The sequence below is a fragment of the Mastomys coucha genome, unplaced genomic scaffold (genome assembly GCF_008632895.1).
Source record: "Mastomys coucha isolate ucsf_1 unplaced genomic scaffold, UCSF_Mcou_1 pScaffold4, whole genome shotgun sequence".
Lineage (NCBI taxonomy): Eukaryota > Metazoa > Chordata > Mammalia > Rodentia > Muridae > Mastomys > Mastomys coucha.
The window spans coordinates 54515119-54534814 of NW_022196910.1; the positions used below are offsets into that span (position 1 = coordinate 54515119).

The 19696-nt window shown below is 48.4% G+C and overlaps 1 protein-coding gene across 3 annotated transcripts; it reads left to right on the forward strand.

Moving 5' to 3' along the window:
• Positions 1-2968: 2968 nt before the first annotated feature.
• Positions 2969-19696, forward strand: Dctn2 (dynactin subunit 2). Of its 3 annotated transcripts, XM_031350217.1 has the most exons (16): positions 2969-3234; positions 4098-4166; positions 7327-7335; positions 9454-9459; positions 11946-12042; positions 12234-12295; positions 13345-13443; positions 13914-14074; positions 14228-14375; positions 14767-14832; positions 14995-15033; positions 15203-15280; positions 15375-15446; positions 15645-15747; positions 15853-15944; positions 19160-19696. In XM_031350217.1, exons 1-16 carry the CDS (start codon positions 3199-3201, stop codon positions 19244-19246), a joined length of 1224 nt encoding a protein of 407 aa, XP_031206077.1. In that variant the 5' UTR covers positions 2969-3198; the 3' UTR covers positions 19247-19696. The 3 variants fall into 3 exon arrangements, with proteins under 3 accessions (XP_031206077.1, XP_031206078.1, XP_031206079.1); XM_031350218.1 differs by lacking the exon at positions 7327-7335; XM_031350219.1 differs by lacking the exons at positions 7327-7335; positions 9454-9459.

Here is a 19696-nt window from a genome sequence, read left to right on the forward strand (position 1 = left end):
GGGATAGATAAGGGGACTAAGGTGGGCCTGTCGCCTGCCTGGGAAAGAGCACTTACGGGCCTCCCATTCCCTTTATTCCAGAACACCCCTCCCCCCCCAAAATTACACTCCTCTTTTCATATTTAAATCACACACATCCTCTCATGCTCAGCCTCTTTCTGCTCCTCAGATGTACCATGAGCCAGTCAGCCTTCATGGGTACATGTACAGAAGTGATGTCTAGGTCCCATGCCATGGAGAAGAGACAGGCAGGTCTAGCCTATTCCTCTCCCTTTCTTCACAGAAAGGGCTACCGTCGGGTGATAATCAGACCCGGAATAGAAGGAAGACAAGCTACCTTCCAGCTGTCAGCATTTAGGGACAGGTGGAGTTCTCACTGAGGCCTCTAAAGTTGGGGTGGGATATGGGTGGGCAGGAGCAGCTTTTGCAAGAGAACAGGAGTGTAACAGCCTGAGGAAAGGCACAAAGGGCCAGAGGTCCTGTTGTGAGGAGTTTCCAGGGCAAACAGCTACGTTGGGGTCTCAGTCGGGGCTTAGTATCTCTGTGTGTTTACTGCCCTAGTTACCTTTGGACAGAGTCCCCATTCTTTTCTTCTCCCAATTTCCACATCAGAAGAAAAGAAAGAAAGGAAGAAAGAAAGAAATAAAAGGGAAGGAGAGAAAAGAGGACAAAAAGCCAAGCCTAGAGAGTTCTTGTCCTGTCTCCGCAGCCCAGAGCAGGAACAGCAAGAGCCGGTCACATTGATTTTGCTCAATGTCACAGCCTCTGCTTGTCAACAGAGAGCTAGGCTGCAAGGCTTGAGGTTTTAGCCAAGGGGAGGATGGGGTGATGGGAGAAGGCAGAAGAGGGTGGAGGCCTTGGCTCAGAAACTGGCCAGTGTCTAGGGTCAGTTAGCCACTATGGAGCAAGGGTGAGAGGGGCGATGGCCTAGACAAGCCCTAACTGGTAAGGCACCAGCTAAGCTTGGCCTTCACCAGTCACACTCCTTGATTCTTAAGGAAACCAGCAGAAAGGAGCCCAATATATGCCCTGGGAATCATGGCGACAGAGGCCAAGGCTTGGGCAGAAGTCAGGAGTGAGAATGGCAAGTTCCTAGCTCAGGAACACTACCGTTGGTCTTTTGGCACTATTTCTGAAGGTTGCAGCATCTTGCAAGCTCAGGAAATATACCAACATCCAGCCTTTAGAGGCAAGAAGGTGGCATCATTAGTGGCTTCAAGATGATGGTCCATAGATGCAAGAATTCGGTGGGTATGTGTATACATATATGCCCCCTAACAAGGTCTTTATACAGCTGTGTCAGTTGATCTTGGATTTTCAGCTATTTTAATTTTTGAGATGGGGTCTGGGGGAGGGGTTCTTATACTGGCTAACCTGTTCTTGCATTCTTCCTACCTCAACCTACCATGCACACTACCATGTCTGGCTTGAGAACTTCCTTTTATCCTGAGTGTGTCTTTTTATTTCTCTACTAGCATATAGTAGGTTTTCTATTTGTTTCCCACCTCCCATCCCAACCCAACCCCCTCCTTCTCTTCTTCTGTTCTTTTTTTTTTTAAGATTTATTTATTTTATTTATATGAGTATACTGTCACTGTCTTTAGACACACTAGAAGAGGGCATCAGATCCCATTACAGGTGGTTGTGAGCCAACATGTGGTTGCTGGGATTTAAACTCAGGACCTCTGGAAAAACAGTCACTGCTCTTAACCACTGAGCCATTTCTGCAGCCCCAGTTCTTGTTTTGAGACAGCTGGAGCTACCTAGAGATTCTGGGACTCACTAGACCAGGCCTGCACCACCACACCACGCCCAGCCTTTTCTTTTGTTTTAAAAATGGGCCAGTGAAATGGCTCAGCAGGTGAAGAGGCTTGCCACACTCCTGAGTTTGATCTGCAGGACTCCCACGATAGGAAGAGAAAAGAGATGAATAACAGTTGTCCTCTGATCTCCACACTCAAGTCTGCACAAATACACACAAAGAAACAAAATTAAATTAAATTGGGATTTCTATTGTCATGCATCGATACATTACCTATATTGTGTCTCTCCTCAAGAAAGGTTTGTTGTTGACCTGGACACAAAGCTGCTATATGCTAGGTCCTGAGTTCAATCCCCAGCACTGAAAACTCAGTTCCAGGCCACCCTGAACTACGATTTGAGACCTGTGTCAAATTCCTTCCTCCTAATTTCTGGGGAACTATTAATGAATTGATGACCATAATGGAGTGTTCAGTCAGACTGCGAGCCAGCGCCTTTTTATTTAAGATGTCCAGACTTTTGAAAAAAAAAAAGAGAAATAGCACCCTCAGATAAATTTGGGTTTCAGATTATTATATGCATATCAGAAATATACAAAGCATGCTTATAGTAACAATTGTTAGTTGTTTACCTGAAATTAACTTTTACAAAATTATTACTCTTTATTTATTTTATGTGTATGGGTGTTTTGTCTGCATGTACATCTGTGTACCACGTGTGTGTCTGGTGCCCTCAGAGGCCAGAAGAGGGCACCAGGTATTAGAGTTGTAAATGGTTGTGAGCCACTGTCTCTGGATGCTGGGGATAGAACCCAGGTCCTCTGCACGAACACTGTGCTCTTAACCCCTGAGACATCTCTCCAGCTCCTAAATTAAAATTTAGGTAGGGACCCTTTATTTTGTCCAGAAGCCCTAACCTGAAAAGACGGCCTTACTTTTCTTTAAATTTTTACTAAATCTTGCTGTTGTTCACAACGTGGTGAGCTGTGTGATTTCATCTAGCCAATCTCTAGGTTTTCTAAAGCAGGAATTATGAAACTCCTTTCATAGACTAAACGAAACTAAACTAAAACGAAATTAAAAACGAAAGGAGATAAACTGTATGTAATAGCTCCTTAACCTTGTTATTGTCCCAGCCCAAGCCCCAAAAAACCAGGACTACATATCCCACAATGCTAGGCGGCGTCTCCTCGCCATTACCTCATTCCCTGTCGCTCTCACCAATCCCAGCCTGTCCAGGGGTGTGGTAGCCCGCTGTCCTCGCGACTTTTGCGGTTCCCCCTCCTGCCGGCCTGCTCCTGTCGCGAGACTTCCGGCTCCTCCGCCGCTCCCCTTATCGCCGCCTTAGCCGGGGACCCGGACCCATCCTCTTCCCCACTCGGTCACCGGCCCCGGCTCCTCCGAGGCCTCGGTCCCCCAGCCCCGCCTCGCCGCCGCCATGGCGGACCCTAAATACGCCGATCTCCCCGGCATTGTGAGTACAGGGCCGGGCCCAGCTTCCCAGACCGCGCCCCCGACCTCCCGAGGACCCCCAACAGAAACCAGCCCGCGATCCCTCCCGCTGGCAGCCCCTTCGCCCCAAGGGTTCCCGCCGCTCGCCCTTCGACGGCCGCAGCTCCTTCTGGACTCCAAACCCGACTGGGCCGTTCCGTTGGACCGCGTCGGGCCCCCTTTCTGGCAGTAGCCAGTTTCTCCGCCCAGAAATCGCCTCCGGGCGCTTACCACTTGTGCCTGAGTGTTTGTACCGTCCATGTCAACAGTGCCCTTGTCACCCCACATTTCCCGATTGCCTGACCCCGAATCCTTACTCCAGCCATATTCACTAGGCCACTTGGTGGCCTTCATCTGCCAGGGAAGAGGTTACTGTTGCAGAACCCCTTGTGCCAGTGGGGAGTTCTGTGCATTCCGAGCACCTGTGTGCTTGCTCCTCGTGCCCAAGCCGGCACGTCCCCTCCGTTTGTGCTGCCCTCTCTGCATTCTCAGGGTTGGGGCGGGGGTTGCCACACCGGACCTTGAGAACTAAGGTCCTGAGTCACTCTCAACCCTGTACAGTGATGTGCAGGGCCTAACTCAAGGCACCCTCAACCAGATTAGGACAAATTACCAAGGACTGGCTCTCAGCCATGTTCAGGGTAACATCTTTTTTTCACACTGGTCGTTTTATCTCAGATCCCAGTTTGTACCTGTAGTCATCCCATTGGACATAGAGTTGGCAGGGGAGGTGGAGGACAGAATCCTTGCGTTACAGTCTGGTTTTCCAGTACCTTGTTCAAAGGGAATGGGATGAGAGATGAATGCTGGGTAATGAGTCTGGGTGGTCACCGCTTCTCCCTGCAGGCCAGGAACGAGCCCGATGTTTATGAAACCAGTGACCTGCCTGAAGATGATCAAGCAGAGTTCGATGCGGTAAGACTATGTCCTACCTCAGGATCCCTCCGCACCCTGACCTTTCTCCCCTGATACAGGCCCTTCTCCTTCTCTGGCAAGCCATAACAATAAGTGGGTATGCCAACCCCAGCCTGGGTGGTATGGAGGTCTCAGGGCTTTCAAAGACCTTGCTCAGCAACTGGCAGCCACCAATGAGCAATGCCAGAAAGGAGAGTCAAGCCAGTGAGATTACAATGAACAAGACCTGTAAAACCCAAGTCTTATTACATACAATGTAGATATCTCAAGGCAGTTAGATTCTGGACTAGCGGTTAGTTAGGCCCCTGGGTTCTAATCCGTGCATTGAATTATAAAGCTTGAACATAATAAATTGTTTAAGGTTGAAGTAGACCTTTTTTTTTTTTTTTAAGATTTATTTATTTTATTTATGTGAGTACACTGTAGCTGTCTTAAGACACACCAGAAGAGGGCATCAGACCCCATTACAGATGACTGTGAGCCACCATGTGGTGACTGGGAATTGAACTCAGGACCTCTGGAAGAGCAGTCAGTGCTCTTAACCACTGAACCATGTCTCCAGCTTGACCTTTTTTATTTTATAAGATATTTTACTCATTTTATTAAATTCTCATTAGTATTTAGCAAGAACTTGAATTTGAACTGTAGTAGCCATTAGGGAAGGTGTAAGCAAATGACTTGGAAACTCAGAAAAATAACATGCCTGGTCAGACCAAGATAATTTTGAGGAATAACATAAATATTGTAATCAGCAGAGAAGAGACGGTAGTAATATAGTAAGTCTACTCTGTGTGCTCTAAGGGGTCGGTGGGGGACACACACTTTAACCAGGAATGTATTCATTCTGTAGAGGAAGAGGTGCCCTAAGGAAGCCTTTACATGACAGGATGTATAAGGAAATACAATTAGGATACATGTAGGTAACATAAGAAAAGGCCCAAAGCGAATGAACAGAAATCAGTATAATGCTGTGGGTTCAGAGGTCCAGCAATGGCCTGTATAGACTGCATTTTATTAGCGCCAAAGTAAGCTGAGCTGGGCAGGGCTCACATTGCTATGAGATCTCAGTGAAGGCGTGGCCAGAGTCATGGGGACATTGTCAGCAGGCCCAGTGTGTATGTCTATCTGTCAGTCCTGTGGCCATGTCTGTGGGGCTGGCTAGTTGTGAAGAGTGTCGGCAGCTGCTTTACACTGGCATGGCTTGGCGTGCTCACTTATGCCCTCTCTTGTTATCCCATGTGGAAGTGCTTCCTGCACAGTGGGAGTAACTTCCTGTCCTTTCTCTCAGCAGTGTGCTCCTGTGGCTTCTGTATTTGCTAGCACATCAGTCTGCTGGTCCTTCTTCTTCCAAGCTGAGTGTGAAGCTGTCACTCCAAGAGGTGTCTCAGTTACCTCTGTCCTCAGAGCAGGAGAGTAGAAGATGAGTTAGTTCAGGAATGGCTCAGAACCTCTGCCTGTAAATACCAGGTTGCAGAGAGAGACTAACACTGTCGCTAGTCCCCATGATGCAGACAGGCAGTACCATTGCAGCTCTGTAGACACAGGTGACTGCAGCTCCTTTCATCACTGCTGCTCAGCCAGCTTGTTAGAGAGGAGTGTATGTGGACACAAACCATCAGCACTCCTGGAACCCTGAGAACTAAGTTACTTCCTGATGTCAGCTAATGTCTCTGGCCCCTACATGTCGCTGTGGGCCTTAGGAAGGCCGTGTTCAGGAAGTCAGCTGCATAGTGGCTCTGCTGCTGCTCATAATGCTGACGTAAATGGGCAGCTTGAGCAGCCTCAGCAACCCAGAGACACTGTGGCTCCAAAGCCTGGATGCTGGCTGGGAGCCTGTCCACATCTCATCTGCTACTGAACCATGAGGTCTTCAGTTGCTGCTGGAACCTCCAGATTGTTTTCAACTTTAATTTTATTTGTTTTCAAATTGAGTCATAAGTATTCGTGAAAAAAAAACAACTGTTTAAGGCTGTGTAGTGAAAAAGTCCCCCTCCTCTGCCTGCCCCTCAGGTCTTCCCTGGGAAAACCAATATGGCCAAATTGTACATAACTTTAGGGGTTTGCAAATGTTAGTTTATTTTTTATTTCATTTTTGAAACAGGCTCTCAGTTGTAATGCCCTGCCTGGCCTAGAACTACCTATGTAGTTTTATGTATCATAGGCTGACTAAGTGCTAGGACTAAAGACATTTGCCACCATACCTTATTTCCAGGCGTTAGTCTAGAGGAATCTCAAGTAGAATGTCCCATTGGCTCCTCAGTGTCTTTAACCTTCCTCTGATTTCTCTACTGCTAAGAAAATAAAAAAAAATAAAGTCACTATGGGAGTAAACAATATTCTCTAGACCTTAATTGCTAGTTTAACTTAGACATTAAAGTACTATGATGCCCATAGTGGGAAGGATGGGACAGGAAAGAAGTAGATTTGTTTTTTTTTTTTTTCCAAAATGATCCCAATTTTTCTTCTATTTCTTTAAAACAATTGTAGCTGGAAGTAAAGTATTTTACAACAGGAATGGGCTGGAAAATAGCAGAGGCAAGCCCTTCCCTTCACAGCATGGGAAGATCTTCATCCCGGCCACGCCCTAGCTGTCTGAGACAATGGCTTCTCAGAGTGGCCTCTTTGGAAAGCCACCTCCCAAACTGAATGGGGCCCACAGCCTGTCTTGGGTCCTAAAAGCACTCTGCTCATGGCTTAGGCAGAGAAAATTAAGGATGCCCCAGAAGAACAGGACTCAGCTTCTCTCTCGGTCTCTCTCTCTCTGTCTCTCTGTCTCTGTCTCTGTCTCTGTCTCTGTCTCTCTCTCTCTCTCTCTCTCTCTCTCTCTGTCTCTCTCTGTCTGTCTCTCTGTCTGTCTCTCTCTCTGTCTCTCTCTGTCTCTGTCTCTCTCTCTGTCTCTCTCTCTCTCATAATGTAACTACTCCGAGGAGAAGGAAGACTTCTGAGTCTACTTGTGCCCCCTCCCCACCCCACAACTGAGGCATGCCCCACCCCTGCCCAAAATTAGACATGTATCTGAGGGTTGCTCTCTCAAAGTTTAGAGTGTCGGGTGTCACAGAGTAAGCTGGTTGTGTTCATTGACTGCTGCTGCACTTTACTTACTGGAGTTTTTCCTAATGCTTCCCCATCCTCCCTCCTCACCACCCTGCCTGGACACTAGTTTGCACAAGTAAGGCCATTCAATGCTTCTTCTCTGCATGTTTGTTCATTTGCCATCTTGCATGTAGTGCTTTGCCACTTTGCAATTGTTGTAGCTAATTGTTTCAAATTCCAAGGAATCCCTGTTTGGGCCTTGCTGGCCCTGTGTTTAAAGATCATTAATCAAAGTTTAGGAACACAGCTGTGATGCACGAATCATTGTGAATCATTGTCTCTTCACCTTGTGAGGTCTGAAGAATAAAACTGGAATGAAGGAGGGGTTGGAACATGGAGGCCTTTAGACATAAGGGTGTAGACTTGGAAGAAGTTGCAAGAAGACATTTTTTTTTTTAAGGATTTACTTATTTATTTTATGTATATGAGTACACTGTAGCTGTACAGATGATTGTGAGCCACCATGTGGTTGCTGGGAATTGAACTCAGGTCCTTCAGAAGAGCAGTCAGTGCTCTTAACCGCTGAGCCATCTCGCTAGCCCCGCAAGAAGACATTTTTATGAGCCGGCCTTCGGCTGTTGTAGACAAGGGTGGAAAGCAAACGAGAAAGCCGGATCCCTATGCCTACTTCCTCCTTGTCTGTCGATTATGTAGTCCTCATTTAGAAATGATGGGCTGTTAGCATTATGCTGGCCCATCCTAGCCAGTTTTATTCTACAGCTCTCTCCATGTTCCTTGTCACCATGGTTCTGAAGTCCCCTGGCTGAAGTATTGCATAGAGCCTGAACAGCCTCAGCAGAGTGGCCATTGTCCCTGTCTGATTTAGAACCTTAGGTCTAGTTCTCTGAGGCGAGACCACTTGGCTAAACAACCATTAATGAGAGGGAGTGGGAGCCATGGTCTAGGTGAGCTGGACCAGAGATCAGAGCACTTAGAGTTTTCTAATTTTCTGTTGTATATCAAATGTCTATGATAACTTTCTACTACATATTTTAGGAATTATGCCCTGAACCTCATGCTCCCCCTCCCCCCTCAAAAATAGGCTTGGTGTATACAGCGCACAGCACTGCTCAGGCCTGTTGTAGGTTTTTGCCCCTTCCCTCTTGGTTTGATCTTCACTTTATGGCCCATAACTCCCCCTTTCTTGAATTTTTCCCAAGCTGCTTTTAGCTTGGTGAGAAGTTAGAAACAAGTACAATACCTCTGTTTCTCTTGTGGTTCTGCATGTATGTTCGTGTGGGTACTTATGCCCACTTATGTTCAGGGACATTGTAGGACCATGGAGTCACTGAACGTGGGTAAAAGAGGCCAAAATAAAAGGAGCCACAACTGGGCTGGATGAACTGTTAGGAAAGAAGTGCACGTTTGTCCCTCACGTGGGCTTTCTCACATACAGTGTCCATCAGCCCTCCACCCTTCCACCTCCCCATCAACAGAGCAAGAGGAAGGGCACATAGAGTTCCCTCCTAGAGTACTGATCCCACCAGTCTGTCTCCTTGGCCTGCACTCAAGTGAGACTTGTTTGAAGTATGCCCATCCTTCCCCATGTCCAGCTCTGCTGAGCCTTGGGCCGGGGCTTGAGGAGACATGTTCTGCTGATAGGCTGATAGCTGCAGATCTTGGTGTCCTCTGGGCAGAGGCTCCCTTTGTCATGCAGAGCTGTAGCAGAGTGATTTACCAACCATTCAACCTGAGAATCCAGACATTAGCCATGTGAACTACTAAGGGAGAGCCTCCCTTGAGAACCGTGGGTCCTCGGTCAGTGTTAGGTCCCCAGACTCCCCACATTTTCTGTATCATATCCTGCCATTTCTATAGCTTCCTCTCACCTGCGCCTTCCCTTCCTGCACTTCCTGCTCTGCACCAGCCTGTAACAGCTAAGCCCTCATGTCTAGCACACCCCAACCCCCATGGCTGCTGCTAAATAGCAAAGCCCATGGATCCTCAGCATCAGAGAGCAGAGGGTCTCGAGGTCTTCCTTCTCTTGTGGCACATTCTGACCTCAGCTAGAAATCTTGGCCCCCAAATTTTGCTAGGCTCCCCTGGGGCCCTGTGGTGCAGTGTTGAAGACTCATGTAGTGCATGTTACAATTTGCTAATAACAATTTTGTCTTTTTTTTCCCTCCCTCATCCCTCTCCCCAACACCCTTTCCTTTTTAACTCTTGATTTTCTCACCTCTGGGGAAACCACAAGGAGCTGGTAAGAAGCCCAACCTTCTGTCTGCTTTTTAACGGGGTGTGCTGTGGTGGGCAGTTGTTCTCTGTCCTCTCGTCTCTGCTAAACCTTTGACCTCCTAGTCACTCCCACACTCAGCACCCTTTCCTGTCTCACAAGACACTGTTGGTCTTTGAGATACTGGTGGACTGGGTGCCACCTGCAGACTGGCATGTACAGCCCTGCTGACCTCCTCAGTGCTGGCCCCTGTTCCCAGCCTTCCCTACTTAGAAAGAGCAGTCAGAAGTGGGCTGGCCCCCGCAGAGCACTTGTGGAAGGCTGCAGGCGTGCCTGGGATTGGCTTTCCTTCCTCTTCAGGTTGTACCCCATGCCTTTCCTTTCCTTTCCTTTTCTCTTGCGTATGTTTGTGCTAGCAGAGGTCCAGCTCAGGGGCTCAAGCCGGCAAGGTCAGTACTCCAGCCTGTCGACCCTCTTCTTCTTTTCTTCTTCTTCTTCTGTTTTTTTTTTGGTTTTTCCAGACAGGGTTTCTCTGTGTAGCCCTGGCTGTCCTGGAACTCACTCTGTAGACCAGGCTGGCCTCGAACTCAGAAATCCGCCTGCCTCTGCCTCCCAAGTGCTGGGACTAAAGGTGTGCGCTACCACTGCCCGCCTGGCCTTCTCTTCATTTTTAAAGATGGGATCTCACTATATAGACTAGCTCGACCCGGAACTCAAGGCAACCCAGCATGCTTCTGCCTCCTAGGTGCTGGGATCATGAGCGTGTGCTGCTGCTGTGTCTGGCCATCTTTTTAAAAAGTTTTTTTTTTGTTATGGTGGTTGTTTTTGAGTAGAATCTTGTCTTGTGATCCTAGCTGGCCTGGAAGTCATAGTGAAGATCAGGCTGGCTTCAGACTTGCAGCTATCCTCCTGCTTCAGCCTCCCAAATGCTGGGATTACAGTGTGAGCCAGCAGGCCCAGCTTGCAGTGCCATTTTCTAATCTAGCTGGGATTTGAGTCTTCCTGGGTGCTGGGATTAAAAACATGTGCCACCATGCTTGTCTGAAAGGGCCTCTGCCTTGTTGGCTTTTATGGAGAGAACTGGTGTTTGTAAGAGGCAGCGTGCAGCTGGGGCTTACCCGTCTCGAGCTGCAACTCCTAGGCAGTTTAGAGACCAGAAACCACACAGCTACTTGGCAAGTGGGGACTTCTGATGGAAACGGGTGATGGGAATTCAGATGCCTCTTTTCTTCAGGACCTGCATATGGGCCACTGGGCCCTTTTCTTGTCCCTCTGCCTAGCAGCCTCCTGAAGGTGGAGAGAGAAGCTGCTGCTTTGTTCTCACCTTCTCTCTGTCCTCAGTCGCTGAGGACCAGGTTCCTCCTGACTCTGGAGAGGGAAGGATGGAGCCTCCTTGTAGCCATTGCTCTCTTTCCTGTCCTGGTTCTCCTTCCTGCTCCCCACATACCCACACACAGGCAGATCACCTAAGCTCACACCTAAGAGATGGGCCCAGGCCTGTTCTCTTTCTTCTTCAGGAAGGAAGGCAGGCAGGCAGGCTTTTCTAAGGGACTCTAATGTGCAACAACTCGATGGAGCGTCATTTCCAAGATTCAGGGAGATGTCAACCCCTAACAAAACAGCACTCCTAGCCACCTCCCTTCCTTCAGCACTGTAGTAGCCTTCCCTGGTTGGAAGAGGGGCATGATGTAATTGTTGATGTGTAAGGAGGAGCCTCCGCCTCAGGTCTAGGGTACAGTATTTTCCCTCTCTGCATGTGCCTGACTTGAATGTTTGGGTGCAGCAGAGGGCTCTAGTAGCAGGGCCACATGCCAGGCTTCTCTGTGCGGAGGGCTGTATGTACAGCCCTTGCCTAAGGTGCTCCTGGGATACTTGTAAGGTGTCCCTTTAATAACAACCCGCTGAGCCCTCCCTGCTCCTCCATATCCCCTGAGCTGTCTGGTCCCACAGTAGCCCAGAAACCAGGCTTCCAAGCACACCCTCTGCCAACAGTCCTCTTACATTCTACAAGTTGCTATCTTACCTTCTACAAGATTAAACCTGCCATTTTATATTCAGAATATTGTCCTTGCCCTCCTTCTTCCTATCCAGAAAGGATGAAAAGTCAGTTCTAAATGGACTTGTGTAGCCAGGAAAGAAGCTTTGCTTCTGGGAGGGGAGGTTAGGAGAGGTCGAGTTTGTTTCTTGCCCTGAGTGCATGGTGTGTGCCAAATATCTGGGAGGGTTGAGGGAGGGGAGGCATATGCACAGAGTGGGTGGGGAGGTCACACTGCCTCTGTTGTTAGTGAAATCAGGGTGTTATATTTATCCTACCAAGGCTCCAGCTTGCTTTACCAGGGAGCTCTTCCCCAGAGTGAGGCTGGTGGGAGGCTTGGAATGGAACCCCCCCACCCCCTTCTTTCTCTTTGGAAAAATAGAGTGCAGTGTCTTAGTAGTTTGGGGACTTTATGGTATAGAAGAAATGCTAAGGTGGAAATGGGGCTGCCCCTGGACTGAACCCTCTGTCTCCTCAGGAGGAGCTGAGCAGCACAAGTGTGGAACACATCATCGTCAACCCCAACGCTGCCTATGACAAGTTCAAGGACAAGAGAGTGGGGACAAAGGGGCTTGGTGAGCCAGGGCTGGAGGGCAGGGTGTGTATGTGGGGGTGTGTGGGCGTGGTCCTAGAGAAAGAGCACCCTGCCTGAGCTCTGAGGATCCACTCCCTAGTGGAGCCTTCCCAGACAGCCCTCACAGTTACCTGGGTTTGGGGCTGCACTGAGCCTAGACTAACCCATTGAGTGGTCGTCTTCTCTCGGCAGATTTCTCAGATCGCATTGGAAAGACCCAGAGGACAGGCTATGAGTCTGGAGACTATGAAATGGTTTGTTGTGTGATGGCCATGGGTGGTGAGCCGAGAGCAGGCCTGCAGGGGAGTGAGCAGGGTTGGGTTTGGGGCTTTGTTTCTTTATTTAAGTTTCTCTCTCTCTTTCCTTGTTTTTTGATTTGGGGGATTATTATTATTATTTTATTGTACTTTAGTAGAGTTGTTTCAAGTCAGAGTTTCTCTGGGTAGCTCTGACTGTCCTAGAACTTGCTCTTGTAGATGAAGCTAGCCTCCTGGCTTTGGTTTTGTTTTTTTGTTTTTTTGTTTTTTTCGAGACAGGGTTTCTCTCTGTCGCCTTGGCTGTCCTGGAACTCACTCTGTAGACCAGGCTGGCCTCAAACTCAGAAATCCGCCTGCCTCTGCCTCCCAAGTGCTGGGATTAAAGGCGTGCGCCACCACCGCCTGGCTTGGTTTTTTGTTTTGTTTCTTTAAGATTTATTTATTTTTATCTGGGCAGTGGTGGCACACGTCTTTAATCCCAGCACTTGGGAGGCAGAGGCAGACGGATTTCTGAGATTGAGGCCAGCCTGGTGTACAGAGTAAGTTCTAGGACATCCAGGGCTACACAGAGAAACCCCCGTATAAAAAAAAAAAAAAGATTTATTTATTTTTATTTTGTTCAAATGAGTGTTTACCTGCATGCATGTATATATGTACCATGTGCGTGCGTGATGTCTGGAGAGACCAGAAGAGAGCATTGGACCCTGTAGAACTAGGGTTACAGAGGATTATAAACCACCATCTGGTTGCTGGGGACTGAAGGTCTTCTGCGAGGGCAGCCAGTGCCCTTAGCTGCTGACCCTGAGGGATACAGTCTTAGTCTGAGTTTGGGTGGCTTCCAAGCAGGATACACTTGAGAGCGCTCTGCTCTCCGCTACAGTTCTAGGGTGTCCAGACCTCTGGCTGGCTCCCTCTACTGTACGAGGGCACTGAGGATCCAGGTGTTGGAGGGAGGGATACCTTATGACTTAGGTCCAAGGTTTGGATTAATTCCTAAGGCTCCCTCCAGTGGGACAGGTAACATCACCTTCCTCCTTATTCTCTAGCTTGGAGAGGGTCTGGGAGTGAAGGAGACACCGCAGCAGAAGTACCAGCGACTACTGCATGAAGTCCAAGAGCTGACGACTGAGGTGGAGAAGATCAGGGTAACCGTCCATATGCTGAGTTTCCCAGAGCTGATATCCCTCCAACACCTGAATCCTCAGTATCCTCGTACAGTAGAGGGAGCCAGCCAGAGGTCTGGACACCCTAGAACTGTAGCGGAGAGCAGTTCTTCTGAGGTTTCCAGAGTTGGGGAATACAAATCTATAGTGCTGTTCAATTCAGTGCTGTTCTAAAACCTATCCTGGGGGTGTGGCAGTGGTGACTGGAAACATTAAGAGCACTGGCTGCCTCTCCGGAGGATCCAGGTTCTATTCCCAACCCTCATTTAAGGCCTCACAACCATCTGTAACTCTAGTCCCATGGGATCTGATGTCCCCTTCAGGCCCCTATGGTCGCTGCATGCATGTGGTACCCAGACTGCCTACATGGAGATACTGAAGTAAATAAAATTGTGTGGCCATGGCTTTCTTCAGGGTGGTGTTCCTTTTTCTTACTTCTTTCCCTCCGTCAGACGACAGTGAAGGAGTCGGTAGCTGAGGAGAAGCTCACCCCGGTGGTCCTGGCTAAGCAGCTGGCAGCTCTGAAGCAGCAGCTGGTGGCTTCCCACCTGGAGAAGCTGCTGGGACCAGATGCTGCTATCAACCTCGCTGACCCAGACGGAGCCCTAGCTAAGTGAGCCCTCCTTAGTCACTGCTGAGTGGGACTGTGGAGGACAGGAGGAAGGCGGCCTAGCTGTTCTTTTAATGAGAATTATGAAGCAGAAGAGAGATTTAAGTAGCCCTCATCTCTCGGGTCTTGATCTTATCAGTTGTTCTTCTGCCCCAGGCGCTTACTGCTGCAGCTGGAAGCAACAAAGAGCAGCAAAGGCAGCTCGGGGGGAAAGGCTGCAGGTGGGACCCCTCCAGATAGCAGCCTCGTCACTTATGAACTCCACTCACGGCCTGAGCAGGACAAGTTCTCGCAAGCTGCCAAAGTAAGTGAAAGTGAAGCATAGGTTGGGAGCTAAGGAAGAGTCAGGTAGTGTGGGCTGGGAGCCAGGGAGGGAGATGCGGCCTTTATAGAGCCAGGCCTAGGGAGGGAGACTTGGAAAGCTTTTGATTCCTCTTGAAGTCTTACTGTCTGTATCTCCTTGCATTTCTGTTTTTTGAGGTAGGGTCTCATATAGGCTTCGCTAGCTTTAAACTCAGGGTATAGCTTAGCCTGGCTCTAAACTCCAGATCCTCCTGCCTCTACCTCCCAATTTAAGTTTAAGATTGTAGTTAGGCATGTGGTCCAAGAAAGGAGCCCTTGCAGGGGTTGGAGGGTGGCAAAAATCACAACCTCCTCTTCGCCCCCCTTCTCTTTCTCATCCTTCTCCCCCATAGGTTGCAGAACTCGAGAAGCGTCTGACAGAGCTGGAGGCCACTGTCCGCTGTGATCAGGATGCTCAGGTCAGGTGCTGTCCTGTGCTAAGTCTACAGTACTCAGAGCCTAGTAATGAGCCCTTAGTTCACAGTGTCCCAAGTCTGGGAGCTAGGGAGTTACAGATAGAACCAGGAATCATCCTGTGGCTGTAGGAAGACTCCTGACTTCTTCCCCCCATTTCCCACCAGAATCCCCTTTCTGCAGGTCTACAGGGAGCCTGCCTTATGGTGAGTATGGAAGGAGCTGGGATGTGGACTACAGGGGTCAGTGGGAATGTCTTACTTATAACAATGACTGCCTTTATAGTCCTATATTAGTTCCAGTGAAATGTTGCAGACCTTTTTATAGTTTGATTCTTTTCCTGGTGACACTTGTCTAAACCCTTCCTTGACCTAGGACACAGTAGAACTGTTGCAAGCCAAAGTGAGCGCCCTGGACCTTGCAGTTCTGGACCAAGTAGAGGCTCGGCTACAGGTATTAAGTAGAAAGCTAGTTGAATTCTAAGTAGCTTGGGACTTTAGAAGCCCAGGTCTGGGAGCCCTGTCACCCTTAACCCCTGTGCTTTCAGAGTGTCCTGGGAAAGGTGAATGAGATTGCTAAGCACAAGGCGTCTGTGGAGGACGCAGACACACAGAACAAGGTCAGGAGCTCTCTTCTCCATCTTCTTACCCACTGTGCTCCCCAGACTCCTCCACTGAGTAGTAACATCTGAATGTCGGGGCTTTGCAGCCTCAGGTCTTACCAGCTGAGAGAGTTAAGGGAGCGCCTTCTCTCTGCTGGCTGCTCCTCTCCCCAGTCTGTGGTGTCAGTGTCCCCTTGACCCTGCATGCTTTTCCAGGTGCACCAGCTCTATGAGACCATCCAGCGCTGGAGCCCCATTGCTTCCACCCTTCCTGAGCTGGTGCAGCGACTTGTCACCATCAAGCAGCTGCATGAGCAAGGTGTGAGGCGGGGCCCTGAGCTGAGGGAGGGCCTGTGGGTTCCTCTCACGCGGACCCTGAGCTGAGGGAGGGCCTGTGGTCTGTCTCACACCTTCACTTCTGCAGCTATGCAGTTTGGTCAGCTCCTGACACACTTGGATACCACCCAGCAGATGATGGCCAGCTCCCTTAAGGATAATACCGCTCTCCTGACCCAGGTGTGTAGCTCTTTTTAGTTTGTTGCCATTTTTTTCCAGGGCAGGGCAAGGCAGGGCACCTGAAGTTCTCCAGCCCTACCTCAGAGGGTTTTGTCTTAGAGCTTTGAATATCAGTTCTGTTTTCATAGTTGTAGGACCTTTGTCCAGACTGGTTTAAGCTTTTTCTAACTTTCTAACTGCCTTTTTTTTTTGGAAGAAACTGGGGGGTGTTGGACAGAGGCACAGTGTAGACCAGGCTGGCCCCACAGTTGTGGTCATCTTCTTCCTTCCTTCCACATGCTGGGATTACAGGAATGTGCTACTGTGCTTGAATTTTTTTCTTTCCCCAGTAACAGGCCTTCCTATATATGCCTAGCTGACCTGGTTTTCATGTAGCCAAAACGTCTTTCAAACTCACAACAAAACAAACCCTGCCTCTTTAGGCTGGGGTTAGGCCTGGGCATGTACTTTCTTTTCCTTTCTTTTTTTAAAGATTTTTATTATTTATTATATGTAAGTACACTGTAGCTGTCTTCAGACACTCCAGAAGAGGGAGTCAGATCTCATTATGGATGGTTGTGAGTCACCATGTGGTTGCTGGGAATTGAACTCAGGACCTTCGGAAGAGCAGTCAGTGCCCTTAACTGCTGAGCCATCTCTCTAGTCCCGTCTCTATTTTATTAAAATATTTTAGTGTGTGTGTGTAAGAGAGTATGTGTGTGAGTAGGAGTGTGTTTTTAAGATTATGTGCCTGTGTGTGTGTGTGTTTGTGTATGTGTGTATGTATGTGTGCTTGTGAACGTGTGTGTGAACGTGTGTGTGTGTGTGTGTGTGTGTGTGTGTGTGACTATCAGAAGCACCAGGTACTTTTAAGCTTGACTTTAGGCAGTTGTTAGCTGTCTAAAATGGGCACTGGAAACTGAACTTGAGTCTTCTGCAAGAGTGGTATATGCTCTTAACCCTTGAGATATTTCTTGAGCCCTTTAACCTTCTTTTTGAGACTCGGTCTCTTACAGAAATTTCAGGAACTCATTGTAAAGTATCCAGATCCCCTTGCACATACACACGGGAGCATTGGAGTTACAGACAAGCACCATTAAGCCCACTCTTGTTTATTTTTATCTGTATAGGTGTTTTGTCTGCATGCACATCCCTGCACCGTGCATGTGCCTAATACCCAGAGTAGCCAGAAGGGAGCATCAGAGTCTGTAGGTCTGGAGGTATAGACAGCTGAGAGTGTTATATGGGTGCTGGGAATTGAACCTGGGTCCACTGGAAGAGCCACCAGTGCTCTTAACCTCTGAGCCATCTCTCCAGCCCCTTGCCCACATTTTCACATAGGTGCTAGGGATCTATATTCTGGTCCTGAGGTTTGCAAAGTAAACCCTGAATCATCTCCCAGCCCTATTCCCTTTTCTCCTCCTCCTCTTCCTCCTCCTGCTCCTTCTCCTTTACTTTTTAAAAGATTTGATTTTGCATTGAGTGTTTTTCCTCCATACACACAGGTGCATCATATATGTGCCTGGTGCTTGTGGAGGCCAGAAGGGGGCATCAGCTCCCCTAGAACTGAAGTTACAGATAGTCTTGAGCTATCATATGGGTGCTAAGGACTGACCCTGGGTCTTCTGGAAAAGCAGCCAGTGTTCTTAACTGCTCAGCTCAGCTCTCTTCAGCAGCTAGCCTGTTTTTTATTCATTACTATGGCAATGCTCTACACATAGCTAGTACTCTGTGTCTCTATTGAATGAACTGTTCTTAGTATGTTGGGAGAAGTACAGACCATCAAAGAAAAGTGTGGTGGTGTACACCTTTAACCCTCACACTGCAGAGGCAGAGGCAGAGGCAGAGATGGGGATTGCTTGAGTTTGAGGCCAGCCTGGTAACTGTAGTGAGTTCCAGGCCAGTCATGGTTACATGATGAAACCTAGTCTCATAATAAATGGAGAAAAGAAAAAGCCAGATGTGATATAGTACACATCCCTGCACTCAGGAGACAGAGGAAGGGGGCATCTCTGAGTTGAAATCCAGCTTGGTCTACAGAGTGAGTTCCAGGACAGCCAGGGAAAGAAACCCTGTCTCGAAAAGGGGAAAAAAAAAAAGTATTTGATCTATTTTTCTTCTAGCTTTCTAAAAATCTGAACCCATGAAAAGTTAATCTCATCCAAGTCTTCTTTGCTGCCTGGGCTTTCATAAAATAAGTGAAGAGCTCTGAAGATGGAAGGGTTGGATTCTTAAGTCATGCAGACCCTGACCTAAGTCCATAGTACTCAGAGGGTAGTTTGGAAACTGCTGCTACAAACATTTCTTCCACCCACTCCTCTCAAAACCAGAGACCCAAAGCTGTGTCTTTAGTTTCTTTTGGAGACAATTCTCATGTTATCCCAGGTGGGTGCTGGGAATTGAACCTGGGTCCTCTGGAAGAGCAGTCAGTGCTCTTAACCTCTTAACCATCTCTCTATCCCATTGTCCACGTTGGCATCAAACTATGACTTTTTTTCCTTGACAGGGTCTTTTTGTGTAAAACCTGGTTGCCCTGAATCCAAACTGGACTCAGAGTCACAGTGCTCCATCTGCCTCTGCCTTCCAAGTGCTGGAATTAAAGGGCTTGTCACAATGCCTGGCATGCATGGGATTTATGTGGGGCTAGGAATTGAACCCAAGGCTTTATGCTTGCTAGGCAAGTGCTCTAGCAACTGAGATAGATCTTAGTCAGTCTATTTCTTTTTCTTTTTTTTTTTTTTTTTTTTTTTTTTTTTTTTTTTTTTTTTTTTTTTTTTTTTTTTTTTTGGTTTTTTCGAGACAGGGTTTCTCTGTGTAGCCCTGGCTGTCCTGGAACTCACTCTGTAGACCAGGCTGGCCTCGAACTCAGAAATCCACCTGCCTCTGCCTCCCAAGTGCTGGGATTAAAGGCGTGCGCCACCACTGCCCAGCTATTTCTTTTTCTTAAAGAGAGTTTCTTCTGGGTATTCCTCATCTCTGATAGACACCTGGGGGGTGGGGGGCGCTGGAGAGATGGCTCAGAGGTTAAGAGCACCGGCTGCTCTTCTGAAGATCCAGAGTTCAAATCCCAGCAACCACATGGTGGCTCAGAACCACCCATAATGAGATCTGACATCTTCTTCTGGTGTGTCTGAAGATAGCTACGGTGTACTTACATATAATAAATAAATCTTTTAAAAAAAAATAAACACCTGGGCTGAACAAAAGTAAGACTGCTCTTTCTTCCCCTTTTGTAGGTGCAGACAACAATGCGTGAAAACTTGGCCACAGTTGAGGGGAACTTTGCCAGCATTGATGCTCGGATGAAGAGGCTGGGAAAGTGAGCGCCAGTGGGAGCCGGGGTGACCCTTGCCCCTGAGCTTTGTCAGACCCTTCCACAGGATCACTCTCACAGCCCCAACCCACCTGACAAGGGCAAGGGTTCTTCTTGCATGTGGGGTGTGCGTCCTTCCCTGACAAAACAGTGGGAGCTAGGGACTCTTACTGGATGAGGCCCCGCCACATGCAGTTCACGTCCAGTGCTTTGCCTGCTGTGGGAGAGGACTAGATCCTGTCCTCTAACATCTCTGGCTGAGTCTAATACTGTTCAGCTGTCTCTGACCATTAAATGCTGTTGTACCGTGGAGCCTCTGCTGTGTTTCCTGGATTTCGAAGAGGCAGCACTGACAGACGTGCATACCGTAACAGTCTAAGCCACACTATATTATGAGACTATTTCAGTTGTAATCTGTTCTCACCAAAGAACTAAATAAAAAAGGAGTACAGAGCCAGAA

Excerpts from the sequence above, each read along its gene's own strand:
- Dctn2 (XM_031350217.1), top strand. The coding sequence starts at position 3,199 with ATGGCGGACCCTAAATACGCCGATCTCCCCGGCATT. Across the intron at positions 14,833-14,994 it reads GCTGTGATCAGGATGCTCAG|AATCCCCTTTCTGCAGGTCT; the intron begins GTCAGGTGCTGT and ends ATTTCCCACCAG. Across the intron at positions 15,447-15,644 it reads ACGCAGACACACAGAACAAG|GTGCACCAGCTCTATGAGAC; the intron begins GTCAGGAGCTCT and ends ATGCTTTTCCAG.